Below are 16,355 nucleotides of genomic sequence, written 5' to 3' on the forward strand. Positions count from 1 at the left end.
TAAGCTATGTAAATAGTGTGAATAGTCACATAGTGTGGAATCATTATTATTCAAGGTGTACCAATTTTCATCGATTGAAGGGGAAAAGGAAAACATAGGCCTTCTTCGGTTGATTTCATTTATTGCTGTCTTCATTTTAGTGTTTGCCTGCTCTTATGTCAAATACAACTGTTAGTCTATGCTCAAATTTGTGTAAGCATTTTATACCCATCTTAATAAATCTTTAACTGAAAATATCAGACAATATTCTTAAATATTTTTTACTAAAGTCACTCGTATCAAATATGTACTTCAGAAAATGAAATAAGAAACACCCAAATTTTTGAAACTATCCAATACTATTGCTCTGTATTCTAATTTCAGTGATGAAATCATAGTTTTGTCAGCGTCAGGAACAGCTGCCAGAGTACAAGTGACCTCTGACCCTATCCCATCAGTCAAATCTTCTACACAACCACTTGTTCCCAGTATGGATAGGTTACAGTTAGATAAAGATAGGGAGAAGAGACTGTTTGTAGATGTTAACCTAGCCAATCAAGTGTCTCAGAATAGACTATCATATGAACAGTAAGTTTACATGTTAACCTAGCCAATCAAGTGTCTCAGAATAGACTATCATATGAACAGTAAGTTTACATGTTAACCTAGCCAATCAAGTGTCTCAGAATAGACTATCATATGCACAGTAAGTTTACATGTTAACCTAGCCAATCAAGTGTCTCAGAATAGACTATCATATGAACAGTAAGTTTACATGTTAACCTAGCCAATCAAGTGTCTCAGAATAGACTATCATATGTAAGTGTACATGTTAACATAGCCAATCAAGTGTCTCAGAATAGACTATCATATGAACAGTAAGTTTACATGTTAACCTAGCCAATCAAGTGTCTCAGAATAGACTATCATATGAACAGTAAGTTTACATGTTAACCTAGCCAATCAAGTGTCTCAGAATAAACTATCATATGTAAGTGTACATGTTAACATAGCCAATCAAGTGTCTCAGAATAGACTATCATATGAACAGTAAGGGACAACATCAAAAGATCAATGTAGGATAGAAAACTTAATTCACATAGTTTTTTCAAAGACCCCCCTACCCCCCTTGGTAACTTAAGTTGGAAAAAAAACTGATTACCCAGTATGATAACTGTTTCTGCAACCAGAAAATCAATGTAGGATAACAAAACTTGCAGCCTCTTTTACCCCCTACCCCCAAACTATGCGAATTAAGTTTTTCATCCTACATCGATCTTTTGATGTTGTCCCTAAGTTTACATGTTAACCTAGTCAATCAAGTGTCTCAGAATAGACTATCATATGTAAGTGTACATGTTAACCTAGTCAATCAAGTGTCTCAGAATAGACTATCATATGTAAGTGTACATGTTAACCTAGCCAATCAAGTGTCTCAGAATAGACTATCATATGAACAGTAAGTTTACATGTTAACCTAGCCAATCAAGTGTCTCAGAATAGACTATCATATGTAAGTGTACATGTTAACCTAGCCAATCAAGTGTCTCAGAATAGACTATCATATGAACAGTAAGTTTACATGTTAACCTAGCCAATCAAGTGTCTCAGAATAGACTATCATATGAACAGTAAGTTTACAGTATACCAGTGTCCTTGTGGATTTATTTGATTCATTGGTTACCAACTTTGAATAGTTTGACAAACTTTTGATATATAATGCTATGGTTTATCATCAGGTGATATGTCTATTTTTCCAAACTTTTGATATATAATGCTAGGGTTTATCATCAGGTGATATGTCTATTTTTCCAAACTTTTGATATATAATGCTATGGTTTATCATCTGGTGATATGTCTATTTTTCCAAACTTTTGATATATAATGCTATGGTTTATCATCAAGTGATATATGTCTATTTTTCCAAACTTTTGATATATAATGCTATGGTTTATCATCAGGTGATATGTCTATTTTTCCAAACTTTTGATATATAATGCTATGGTTTATCATCAGGTGATATGTCTATTTTTCCAAACTTTTGATATATAATGCTATGGTTTATCATCAGTTGATATGTCTATTTTTCCAAACTTTTGATATATAATGCTATGGTTTATCATCAGGTGATATGTCTATTTTTCCAAACTTTTGATATATAATGCTATGGTTTATCATCAGGTGATATGTCTATTTTTCCAAACTTTTGATATATAATGCTATGGTTTATCATCAGGTGATATGTCTATTTTTCCAAACTTTTGATATATAATGCTATGGTTTATCATCAGGTGATATGTCTATTTTTCCAATACGATACATATTACAATTATAACATGTAAAACATAAAAAACAATAGATGTTTTAGCAAAAATATTCCGTTCTCTCCACTTCACTTTGAAATTTCTTGGTCGGAGTTTGGACCTGAAAAAAAGGCTAAAAAAATGTTTGTAGTCATGTATAACACTAACCCCTCTTACAAGAAACTTGACCCAGGCTATAAATGTGTGCGTTATACATACCAAAAGACGGTAATCCACAAATAATATCTACAGATGGACCAAAGTGAAATATATATATTTTTGTGTTTGAGAGTTATCTGAACCAAAGTTATTAAAAAATTAATCATTGTAGAAATGGCATTTAGAAATGAAAAATTATATAATGTACCGTAATCAGCCATGTATAATCCGCACAACCTTTTTAATAGGGTAATGGAGGAAAAAAGTTTTTGTCAGTTGTTGAAAAATCTAGTTAAACTTGGCTAATATGAAATATAGTGTGATTGTTTGTTGTATTTTCATGGAAACCCTGCTTTCAATCATCAAGTAGAAGTGGAAGAGTTCTCAATAGAAATAAGGGCCTCTCTTTTAATTTTTACATTAATCATGGTGGAACATAAACAAACTTACTAAAATCAAGTTTTTCTCTGATTTCTCAATTATTGTACTCTATAATCTGCACCCCTGCCTGACAATTTTAATTTTAGGGATAAAAAACTGTAAAATTCAAGATTAAATTCAGTTTAGTTGTTTGGAATGTTCAGCTGAAGCAAGTAACTTCTAGAACATGCAGACAAAAACTCATGTGTAGGTTAATGTTTGTAAATGGGTAAATATTAAAAAGTTTTTAAATTACTATATAGAAAAATTGTGATAAAAATAGTAAACTTATAATCCTTGAAATAGTTGACATTAAAAGTCTAGGAGCCAAACTCATATTTGATTGGATTTCATGTATAGTAGGAACTGACATAATCATACATATACATATATATTTGTAGAGGAGATGAAGCATCACCGACATTCCAGTGTAGTTTATGTCATATACCCTATAAATCTACATCCTTACCATTTCCTGTCAACCTGTCATCTTGTGCCATCTGCAGGTAAAAGTTTCATTAAATATAAAGACATTTATTTTAAAACCTTGTCTTGAATGGAAAAAGGGGGAGATCCAAGTAGTATTTAATGAGTCTCATGTACCTCCATCTGTTCCTCTCGTTTTTGTGACAAATAAATGCAATAATATAAAAATTTCATTACGTTTTTTTGGACCACTAAATCCAGGTTATTTTATTTTTTTGTCATTTTGTCTCGCTTTGACTGAGTCAAAAAGAGAGACATAGGTATGCTGTTTCCGGTATCGGCAACGGCGGCAGCGTCAATAATGAATTAGTTTGTGATTAGGTCTAGTTTATGGTGAACCACAAGTGGTAGGTCAATCATATTTGGTATGCAGTTGCATTATAATTGGCACATCTCATTTCCATGGAGATTATACAGCCCTGCCCCCTCAGTCATGGTCTATTGACTTTGAAAAATTTGCTTAGTTTACTTGTATTAGTTTGTGATTAGGTCAGTGTATGGGGAACCACTAGTGGTTGGTCAATGATATTTGGTATGCAGTTGTATAAGCATTGGCATATCACATTTCCATGGAGATTATTTTGCTCTGCCCCCTTAGTCATGGTCTATTGACTTTGAAAATTTTGCTAAGTTAACATGTATTAGTTTGTGATTAGGTCAGTTCAAGGGGAACCATTAGTGGTAGGCAAATGTTAATTGGTATTCAGTTGTAAACGTATTAGCACATCTCATTTCCATGGAGAATATTTGGCCCCACCCCCTCAGTTATGGTCTATCGACTTTGAAAATTTTGCTTAGTTTACATGTATTAGTTTGTGATTCGATCAGTTTAAGATGAACTGCTAATGTTAAGTTAATGATATTTTGTATGCAAATTTATTGGCATTTGCAAAAATCTTTTCCATGGAGATTAAATAGCCCCACCCCCTCTTCATGGATCATTGACTTCGAAACTTTAACATAGTTTACAAGTTAATGTTTGTGTTAAGGTTTGTTTAAAGGGAACCACTTATAATAAGTCAATGGTATTTGGTATGCAGTTGTTTTAATATTGGCACATCTCATTTACATGGAGATTGTTTAGCCATGTACCTCAGTCATGGTTTATTGACTTTGAATATTTGCATAACTTATGTAACATGTTAAAATATTGCTATTTTAATTTCAAGATTTGAATAATCAAAATTACAAAAAGGTAGGACATATATCTGTGATAACAGTTTATTGCTTTAAACATTCCAGAGTTATGGTTACATAACATTTTGAAAATTAGACGATAGTTGATGGATAAAAAATGTAGAACCACTACGCAAAATGAATTGTATATAGATGGTTTCAGGATGATAAAAAAAAATTGTTCTTGAAATTGATTGGGATGTAATGGAGTGTGTTTGATGACTTACCGCACCTGTTCATTTTGAACAACGTTCCATATAGCAAGGAAACAGAATCAAACACTAATAAATTAATTTAATCATTCTGACTCAGTAGTATTCCTTATCCTATGGCAGAAATATCTTTTAAATAGGTGGTTTCCTAACAACAAATATTATTTATATTATTTAAAAAAATATTATAAATTAATTCTTATAGTAAAACTGTTTGATATAGATAGTTTTACTTTGTCTTCTGTTCGAATAATCTAAACACATGGTCTCATCCAAAAAATGACTTGTATGAATATAATACAACAGAAAAAAAATATATGCTTATATTGTGGTATATTTTTGGAAAATATGTGGTTTATATGTTTGCAGAAAGAAGAAAGTTCCAGATGTTCTTTTTACAACTATAGATCTACCAACAGAGATACAGACCTATGGAAAAGGGTCCCTTATACAAGCCAGGTAAATAGTCCAAAAAATGTAATATAAAGGGTCTCTTATACAAGCCAGGTAAATAGTCCAAATAAAAGAAATACAGTTTAAAAAGGTCACTTATACAAGCCAGGTAAATAGTCATAATATGAGAAATACGGTTTAAAAAGGTCACTTATACAAGCCAGGTAAATAGTCCAAATATGAGAAATACAGTTTAAAAAGGTCACTTATACAAGCCAGGTAAATAGTCCAAATATGAGAAATACAGTTTAAAAAGGTCACTTATACAAGCCAGGTAAATAGTCCAAAAAATGTAATATGAAGGGTCTCTTATACAAGCCAGGTAAATAGTCCAAATACAAGAAATACAGTTTAAAAAGGTCACTTATACAAGCCAGGTAAATAGTCCAAATAAGAGAAATACAGTTTAAAAAGGTCACTTATACAAGCCAGGTAAATAGTCCAAATATTAGAAATACAGTTTAAAAAGGTCACTTATACAAGCCAGGTAAATAGTCCAAATATGAGAAATACAGTTTAAAAAGGTCACTTATACAAACTAGCTATAAAGTCTAAAGATCAGAAATACAATTTAATAAAAGGTTTTCTTTCACTAGCTGGATAGAATAAACCTCCATTCCGTCATTCTGCCATTCTGCCATTCCGCAACAAACCATTATACAGAGTTTTTTTCTAAACGCCTTCAGATATTGGGCTGATTTTTGGTATGTGAGTTAACCATGATGTGTTACAGATCAAGATTAAGTTTGGTTCCGCTCCACTAATTTTTACTGAAATTACAGGCTTTGGACTTTGATAAATTGTTGAAAATCACAGTTATACGGACTTTTTTGTAAACGCTTTCATATATTGGGCTGTTTTTTATAGCTCACCTGCCCAAAGGGCCAAGTGAGCTTTTCCCATCACTTGGCGTCCGTCATCGTTAACTTTTACAAAAATCTTCTCCTCTGAAACTACTGGGCCAAATTTAATCAAACTTGGCCACAATCATCACTAGGGTATCTAGTTAAAAAAAATGTGTCCGGTGACCCGGCCAACCAACCAAGATGGCCACCATGACTAAAAATAGAACATAGGGGTAAAATGTAGATTTTGGCTTTTAACTCTGAAAATCTGACGGAGTTAAATTGTTTATCAGGTCAAGATCTATCTGCCCTGAAATTTTCAGATGAATCAGACAACCGGTTGTTGGGTTGCTGCCCCTGAATTGGTAATTTTAAGGAAATTTTGCTGTTTTTGGTTATTATCTTGAATATTATTATAGATAGAGATAAACTGTAAACAGCCATAATGTTCAGCAAAGTAAGATCTACAAATAAGTCAACATGACCAAAAAGGTCAGTTGACCCCTTAAGGAGTTATTGCCCTTTATAGTCATTTTTTACCAATTTTTCGTAAATTTTTGTGATCTTTTACAAAAATCCTCTCCTCTGAAACTACTGGGTCAAATTTAACCAAACTTAGCCACAATCTTTTTTAGGGTATCTAGTTTAAAAAATGTGTGCGGTGACCAAGCCTACCAATCAAAATGGCTGCCATGGCTAACAATAGAACACAAGGGTAAAATGTAGATTTTGGCTTATAACCCTGAAACCAAAGCATTCAGAGCAAATCTGACAGGGGTTAATTGGTTGTTGGGTTGCTGCCCCTCAACTGGTAATTTTTATAGAAATTTTGTCGTTTCTGGTTATTATCTTGAATACTACTATAGATAGAGATGAACTGTAAACAGCAATAATGTTCAGCAAAGTAAGATCTAAAAAAAAGTCAACATGACCAAAATGGTCAGTTGACCCCTCAAAGAGTTATTGCCCTTTATAGTCAATTTTTAACAATTTTCATTAATTTGGTAAATTTTTGTAAATTTTTACAAAATATTTTCCTCTGTATCTAAACGGCCAAGTTTATTAAAGAAAGAGAATATTGTAAGTAGCAAGAATGTTCAATAAAGTAAGATCTACAAACACCACACAATTTTGTCATGAATCCATCTGTGTCCTTTGTTTAATATGCACATAGACCAAGGTGATCGACACAGGCTCTTTAGAGCCTCTAGTTTGGTATGTGAGTTAACCATGATGAGTTACAGATCCAGTTTAAGTTTTGTTCTGCTCTGCTAATTTTTGCCAAAATGACAGGCTTCGGACTTTTGATAAATTGTTGAAAATCACAGTTATACAGACATTTTTTTCTGAACGCTTTCAAATATTGGGCTGATTTTTGGTATGTGAATTGACCATGATGAGTTACAGATCAAGTTTAAGTTTCGTTCTGCTCTGCTAACTTTTGCCGAAATTACGGGCTTTGGACTTTCATTAATTGTTGAAAATCACAATTATAGAGACTTTTTTTCTAAACGCTTTCAGATATTGGGCTGATTTTTGGTATGTGAGTTAACCACAATGAGTTACAGATCAAGTTTAAGTTTAGTTCCGCTCCGCTGATTTTTGCCAAAATTGTTGAAAATCACAGTTATACAGACTTTTTTTCTATACGCCTTCAGATTTTGAGCTGATTTTAGATATATGAGACTACCATCATGTTTGTGTCCACATGTGTTATTGAAATTGCAGATTTTTCAACTTTTTGAGACGGGGCCAGTCGTGTCGTTTTGACACATCTAGTTTTGTATGTTTTAAAGTTAAGGTATTACAAAATAAAAACAGTAAGCTGCCAATCCATGGCATCACAATAAAGACAGTTGTGAAGTCGAGGAAACATTTGTCTTAAATTGTAAACAAATATACATAGAAAACCAAAGACCAAGCAACATGGACTCTACCATAAACCATTAAGCTACTCACTGAATAATATAAATTTATTGATTTTCAATTTAGAAGTAGGAAGAATATTAATTCATGTATAAATACATATCAATGGGAATAAAACATGCTGTAAGAATTGGAACCCAAGAAGAAAGAAAGGAATGATACACCTGATGTTTTTGTTATTTTTACAGAGTATGTAAAGGCAAGCTTAAGGCTAAAGGTGAACTAAGTGCTAAAGAAGTCAGTGATGTGAGTCTATATTCTATATACTCTGTCAGGATATTTACAGACACTATACTGAAATGTTTGGACCAAGTATATCAGTATTAATGCCTGAAACTCTGTATGGTCTTCAACAATTAGCAACACTTTAAAAGTCCATGACATGAAAAAAAGGGAAACAATTGAAACAGGAAAACCAGCAGCATGATTAATGTTCAAAACAATATTATAAAGAAAAACCAAAATATGATATACAGCAACAAACAACAATCACTCAATTAAAGTTTCTCACTTTATGCAGGCAAACATAGAATTTTGTGTGGTTTAAAGTTGTTTTTGAGAACTCATTTCCTCCCCTTACTTGGGACAGTGGTATAACATCACAACATATAAAAAGAATAAAATCTAAAAGTCAGTTGGCTCAACTTGCCAGATCAACACAACACAACAATAATTTCATTCACTCGTTTTATTTTATAGAGTTTGCCATTTTTAGAATATGAACTACATAACCAGTTGATGAACAAATTAAAGGTATGATCTTAACATTTAAAGTTGGATGTACGAGAAACTGTTTTGAAATATTGTGGCAGTACCGGTAGTATTGTTTTTTTACCATTTCTGTGCTTGTCAATTATAGCTGCCAATTTTGAATTCTATTCAATAAACACATGTAAAGGTTTTAGAAGAATAGATGTGAAAGAAGCTAAATTAAAAAAGCTCAAGTAGGGATCTTAGTTGCAAATCAATTTACGTTTTGTGCATAGCAATAATAAAAATCCCAAGGATATAGGACATCAGATGAGTTCAGAGTACAAATTGGAAAAGTATGAAAGAAAGTTAAAAAAAAATAGGTTTAAAAGATATAAGAAGATGTGGTATGAGTGCCAATGAAACAACTCTCCATTCAAGTCACAATTTGTAAAAGTAAACCATTATAATTAAGTCTGATTGTTGCCATATGACTAGTGCTGATGGCAGAGGAAATATATACACTTTAAACGCAATTATCATAAGAAACTCTGGTTAGATAAACAAGATATAAATTAAAAGAATAAAGGTTAATAAACAAAGTCACAAAATAAATAGGACAAAAAGTCATAGATAAAAATAATAATTTCCAAGTGTTTGAGAAGATGTAAAAACTGTCTTGAAATAATTCCTTTTTATTGGATTTCTGCATTTTTCACCTGATATTAAAAGCCAATAATGTGTCTGCAACTAGCCAGGTAATGAACATTTTTAATTTTTTTTAAATTTATTTTTTAACTTTGTTGTGCATTTATGATAAATCATATGATATTATTGCTTTGTTTTTCAGTTACGAGGGATGAATGGTCTGTTTGGATTAAGGATACAGATATCTGTAGGAGACACCTATCTTATTGGTATAGCTGTAAGCATTCATAACTATTTAATGTTAGATAATTAATGAACAGAGTCGCAAGAGACAGAAAGATTGAAATAAGGAACCAGTTCTTTATTGTCTATAACTTGTCTCCTGGTCCCTATTATAAGACTGCTCTGATATCTGAAGGCCTTTTGATATCATCTTTGTTTTTACATAGTGTAAATGTAAGTGAAATTTTAATTTGCCTCTATAGGTGGTTACCCAATTTTAAAGTGCCTTCCCTCAGTACCATATATGTTTTAATGGAGCAACCCTTATTCACCTACCTCCAAAATGTGTCCTTTTATTCAAGAAATTTTCAAGCAGGGCCAAGGTAGGAAAAATTAAGAAAATATTGTCGTCTAAAGATCTAAGAAAATTTAATTGAAAAACAGGAATTATTTCCCCCTGTTTTACATATTGTAGGTTTAGATATGCTATTAGGCTCAGAAAAAACTTCCAGCTTTACTCATATTTTCACCAAAGGCTTAATAAAGGTTCAAAACCTTAAGGAGTTACTTGTTAACAGGGGAGATAATTCTAGATTATCTTCAACATTTTGGTAATTTTAAATACAAATTTGGAACAAGGGAAAAAAAGTATCATATCTGGTATAGAACAATGTAAAAAAAAAAACATCACTGATATAATCTCATTTTATTTTTTTTAAGAAATGGTAAGAATTTCATGTTTAGCAGCAAATGAATAACTTTCCCTGATTTTGTTGAACATACAAAAATTTATCCATTAAGAAGTCAAGTGTTTACATCTATACAAAATAAGTTTATAACACTAATTAGCTGGCTTCATTTGGCTTTTGAATTTTCCTTTTACCTGTCTAGATATGATATATCACTGTCACATATTTGAAGATACCAAATTATAAATCTAAAAGTAGATATTAACAATAATGTGGGTTTTTTTTTTTTTTAAAAACGCCAAGGAATTGTATATAACAATTCCTTGATTTCACCAATAAGATTGATTAATAATATAGTATTTAAAGAGATAAGAAATGAAATACTACAAAAAATAATTTTTATACTGAATTTGTAATGAAAAAAATAATGAAATTAGGTTTGAAAGATTAACTTTTTTTCTGCATTTCTGTTTAATTTTTTTCATCGCTTTCTGATGTCCCACTTTTTGTTAAATTTGCAAAAATTTGAAAATTGTATATGGTTTTTTTTGTGTTTAAATTTTTCTTGTCTCTATTTTTTTGGGAGGAGGGTTGATATTTAGTATGTTACAATTACCACATGTCTTCCATAATGAAATTTTTAGTTTCTTGTGCCTTAATAATTTTGATAATTAAATTTTTCAATTTTTAATCAATTCTCTTAATATTTTATTTTATTTAATTTTTAAGGTGACATTTTTGCTGTCAAGGTGTGAAAATGAAACCCTACCTCAACTCCTCCAATAAACATATATTTAGTGTGACCCCCTGACAGGTAGATCTGTTTGTCATCCATGGTCAGATTTGTTTATTGTGCTTCTGTGTCTGTCTGTTGTGTACCTGTATATTACGGAATTAATTGATAATTCGAAGTTTTGTGTTGTTTTAAGGGATGTCAGTATGTACCTGTGTATTACTGACAGGGTTTCAAAAAATATTTATATAGTTTACAGATTTACTAATTATTATTATTCAAAGACTTGTTTTTGATGATGCAAGAGAGTTTTATGCTCTAAAAGAAAAAAAAAAGATCAAAGATTTTGAAGAGTTTGGTAAGTTTATTTTAAATATTTGAACTTTAGTAATTTGAAATGAGCTGAATTTAAAAGAAACATTCTGTTTCTCATATAATTCTGAAGTGGTTTATACTTTGACTTTTGACTGTTGTTTATATAAAAGTTATTACGTAATGATGTTATCTATACTATTAAACGAGAAGACCTCATTTTTGGTGTCGCTTCTCTTCTTTCCACAATAAATTAATCAACACGCCTCTGTGTCCTATATGTACAGTGCATAGTCGCATTTGTCATCCATTCATATGATTATTCAGATTGAGTTATTTTGGGAGAAAAACGAGAAAAAAGGCAACCGGATATTGTCCCGTCATTGGACGAAATTTTAAGTCTGATTAGACTTCCGGTTTGCGTTTTTCTGTATACTGTATTTTAAGAATTCTATCTGCTATCATTTTCAAGTTTACTATCCACGGCGGTCACATAATTTATTTAATAGAGAGGGTCTGTATACTATATCAATGACCACCATGGATCGATTAGTAAACTTAAAATTGAAAGTAAATACACTATATTTATATAGTAATGAATGTTCATAATATACAGATTTATATAAGCGCTAAAATTATTCATGTAAACTTTTGATACCTTTTCTGAAATTCTCCAGTTATTAAATCTTTTACAAAATTCATTGATTACAAAAAAAGAAGATGTGGTATGATAGCCATGTTGAGACAACTCTCCACAAGAGACCAAAATGATACAAAAATTAACAACTATAGTTCACCGTACGACCTTCAAGACAACAATGAGCAAAGCCCATACCGCATAATCAGCTTTAAATGCCCTGAACTGACAAGGTAACACAATCCAAACCAGAAAACTAGCGGCCTTATTGATGTACAAAAAATGAACGAATTACAAATATGTAACACATAAACAAACGACAACCACTGAATTACAGGCTCCTTACTTAAATGTTCATAACATACTCAATGTATTATGGTCATATTGAAATTGATAGAAAACCAAAAATTGGGAATTTTGGAAATAAAGGAGGAGGGATACAAAAAAACATTCCCCAATAACCTATGACTTATGATACTTTTGCTGAAATTCCCCACTAAATGTATTATGTTCATATTGAAATTGATAGAAAACCAAAATTGGGAATTTTGGAAATAAAGGAGGAGGGATAAAAAAAAACAAAAAACATTTTCCTGTCCCCCATAACCTTTGACTTATGATACTTTTGCTGAAATTCTCCAGTCATTCAATATTTTACATAATTCTTCCAACAACACTTTACATACTATTATAAACTACGCTCTGAATGCCCGCGATTTCGCGGGTGTGTTCTAGTAATTTTTATGACACAAAGTTGATAAAGATGATTGATGTAATTTTATGTGAGAAACAAAATATTCCTTTTTTAATAAAATAGAAATAAAAATGAGAAATATACCTCTATACTTAAACCATAATTCCATAAATTACCGTACATAAATAATATAAAAATAAGGAGATGTGAACTGGTTGCCAATGAGACTAACTATCCATCAAAGTTCAAATGAAGTGGATGTGAAAAAATGGGCATTGAGATTTATTTTTAAATGTACCTCTAACATTTTATTAGGACAAAAAGAGCAATGGACATTTTGGTTTTAAACACAAAATAAACATTTTTTTTTACTAAAAATATTTATACATTTTTGAATTCCTAGAACAAGTTTATAATAAGACCATAAGTTTTCTCAATTTATTTGTTCCATATTTTTCATGTCTAGGCATTTGATAGCTGACTATATGGTAACGTATAATTAAATCTCAATGCCCATTTAAGATCCTTTTTTTTTAATTTCTTCCCCTTATTTTAATGTTATTGTGTTTCTATGGAATTAAAAGATGTAAGTGTCAACTCAAAACAAAATTACGTTAGAAGTACAGTTTCTGTATCAATAAGTTTCACAATTTTTCATGACTGTTATATGAATTAGAAAATGTAAACAGTTTGCAAATTTAGAATGAAGAAGACTAAGGCAAGAGAGTTGGACACATATTAACATAATTTTTGAAAATGTGAAAGGAAAACAAAAAAGAACTTTTCTCAGTTTTCTGGACTCTTTTTGATCTATTTAAAATGTATAAGATTTGTTAAATAGAAAACTTGAATAGGGCAGACCTTTATCAAGCATTTATGAGATCAAACAGACCCAGAGTCACATAAATTAAGATTTAAACAAGTTCAAAATTATTCGTAGTTTTTAGTCTTAAAATGATTATTAACACATACAATTTAATAAAAACATGAAAAAGAGAAAGGAACCAGGATTTAGCAAATATATCTTTTTGAGGAAAATCATCAAATTTCTGATCAGGATCTCTACATAATTTATTGCACACTTTATTGAATGTATGGCATAACCTTTATGTATAAACCGAATTGAAACAGTTTCATTCATAGTATTGTAATAGTGAAATGTAACTTTATAAAAGGTTACTGAATATCGAAACTTACTGCATGTACATGTAGTTATGCTTTTGTGAAATTTGTACCAAGACTATGGTGATTTTGTAAATGTTACGTTCTATATAGGACTTGATTGAAAGTCATCTCATTTGAAGTGGCACATATACCTAATTATATTGACAATATTTGATAATTGGAATATATAAAATAAGTTATGTTTGATTATAACTGATGTCGAGAAAAAAAATCCATAATATTATAATGTATGAAAGGAGTTAATTTCCTTTTCTATAGTTTTGGCCCTTAAAAAATATGGAAAATTTTAAGTGCATTGTCCATGAAAAATTATATGACTAATTGTTTCAGTTTAAAAAGATTGTCACCAAATGCATCATTTGGGATGTATTATATAAGTTAAATTAGGATTCTTATATACACCCCCCTCCCTCCCCCCCCCCCCACCCCCAAACTACAAAAAAGGCACCTAAGAGTTGGGGCCTTCAGAGGCATATTGTTTTGTCCAGTATCTATCCCTATGGTCCATCTGTCTGTCCCATTATTCCCAATAACTCTTCTTACAGTTTAAACATTAGGAAGTTTACACTTTGCAGTCTGTTTGTACATATATTGAAGGTGTGCATGTGGTCAGGGTTTTGATTTTTATTAATATTTGCTCTTTTGGGAGATAGTTGAACTTTCTCTTTTTTGGGGTATAATTGGTTAAATTCATATCAAGACTTGGTTGAAAAAACAAACTAATTTCTAGAAAATGGACTAAACAGAAATTTATTCCTTTTTCTGTTTAATGTATTTATAAATATGAAGCAGATCAACACTTTTTCTTATTGATAGTTTCAAAATTAAAACATTTAGCTATACATTCGCATTAGATTTACTCAAACAATTTAAGTTATTAAAAATGCATTTATTAAGGTTACTGGCTGTACTCCTATCACACATAGTTAAAATTCAAGTAAGGTCTCATAACAAGACTGGCTCTGGTCAATTTATTGTTAAGAAACTGTTTCTTTGATTTGAGGCATTATATTGACATGAAGAATTATTTGTTTTTGATTGAGTCTATCTAAGCCTTAACTTAAATATGAATTGAATGTGATGTAGGGTAGTAATCTTTATAAAAAGTAACCACAATACATACCTAGACCTATAATGGTTTACTTTTATAAATTGTGACTTGAAAGGAGTGTTGTCTCATGGGCACTCATACCACATCTTCCTACATCTACATAAAGTTAAACGTGAATTGTTATATAAAATTTATTTGTAAAAGGTTTAGATTACGGTGATGTAAGGCTTAGCTAATCATTTATCTCTTGGTTCCAGCCCAGTTTGAAGAAAATTTTTATTTCTAGACAGTGGATTAATGTAATCATTAAACTGAAACCCTCACAACTGCTCCCAATAAAGTACTATGGGTTTAAAGGGGCACCAGCTGTCAAATCATGTTCACCCATTGTAAATTTTTTTACAAAAAGTCTCAAATAAATTATTTACAGGGCATGGGCTCAATAATGTGCAGCTTGTGTATTTTAGTCATGTTGCCATATAATTAACTATCCAGTTGACCTCATATAAGCAATATAAATATAGATATGAATAGAAAGTGAGCTTGTGTTATTAGATTTTTTGGAAAGTTTGCTATAGCTTGCTTAACTTTCTTAAGGCATCAGTCTCAAACCGGAAGTGACAGACTATCTTTCTTTAGGATGTGTGTCCTACTTCTAGATGTAGTACTGGTGTACTTAATTATAGATGCTTTTGAAATTTTGAGTAACTTCTATTTTGATTTGCTTACAGCTTGAATGTTCATTGATAATTCAAATAATTCAACTTCATTTTGAAAATGGCTATCACAAACACTACTTTGCGGATCTGCGCTCCAGACATGTTTCAGTTCCATATATGTGTGCCTCCAAACAGGAGTACTATGATCCCGGTGTCGAGTTTCCTCCTGTCCTCCGGTTGAAGAGAAATTGATACGGTGTTTAAGATATTTCATGTATGAACATTTTTGACGCTTACTACAAATTTTACAAATGTTAATTAAAGACGTACAAGGCTGAAGTGTATCGAAAGTTATCTTGTATCTTAACTCATCCCACAACAAACTCTTGACTATAATAAATTTTTCCTATCACATAATCGGCATCAGAAAATCAGACTTTAACAAAATTCGTAATTATACTACTTGCTATTAAGTCTCCCAAACAAAGTTTGGAGGCTTATTGTTTTTGCTCAGTTCTTATTATTTTTCTTCTAGGGGTCTATTTATGGGCATTTTGATGGCCAATAGAAGGGAGGGATTTACTATAGAACCCTATGGGATTATTTTCAAATGACTATAACTTAAAAACAGTAAGTGATAGACACACACGGTTTTCAGTAATGATCACAGAACCATAAAACAATTGAAATGAAATATAGGTTGAGTCCCTGGGGAAAACTTGTATATGGTCAAGATCTCCACCCCTAAACCATATATATTCTTTAATGGGGCAACAAAACAAATCAAATGAAATATAGTGGGAGTCCCTCTGGGTTAGCCCCACCCCCTCCTGTTGTAAACAATCCAGATCCCCACCCTAAACAATATATTTTGCT

General features: G+C 31.2%; 1 protein-coding gene across 2 annotated transcripts in view; it reads left to right on the top strand.

Annotated features, from left to right (window-relative positions):
• LOC139482291 (C2 domain-containing protein 5-like) overlaps positions 1-16,355 on the top strand; it is an 88,418-nt gene that overhangs the window by 20,794 nt on the left and 51,269 nt on the right. For both annotated transcript variants that reach the window (XM_071266089.1, XM_071266090.1), the window contains exons 14-19: positions 364-567; positions 3,263-3,367; positions 5,105-5,194; positions 8,148-8,205; positions 8,659-8,712; positions 9,500-9,574. In XM_071266089.1, the coding sequence (XP_071122190.1) occupies positions 364-567; positions 3,263-3,367; positions 5,105-5,194; positions 8,148-8,205; positions 8,659-8,712; positions 9,500-9,574 (586 nt within the window). The remainder of the gene's footprint in view (positions 1-363; positions 568-3,262; positions 3,368-5,104; positions 5,195-8,147; positions 8,206-8,658; positions 8,713-9,499; positions 9,575-16,355) is intronic.

The sequence above is a fragment of the Mytilus edulis genome, chromosome 7, assembly GCF_963676685.1.
Source record: "Mytilus edulis chromosome 7, xbMytEdul2.2, whole genome shotgun sequence".
NCBI lineage: Eukaryota > Metazoa > Mollusca > Bivalvia > Mytilida > Mytilidae > Mytilus > Mytilus edulis.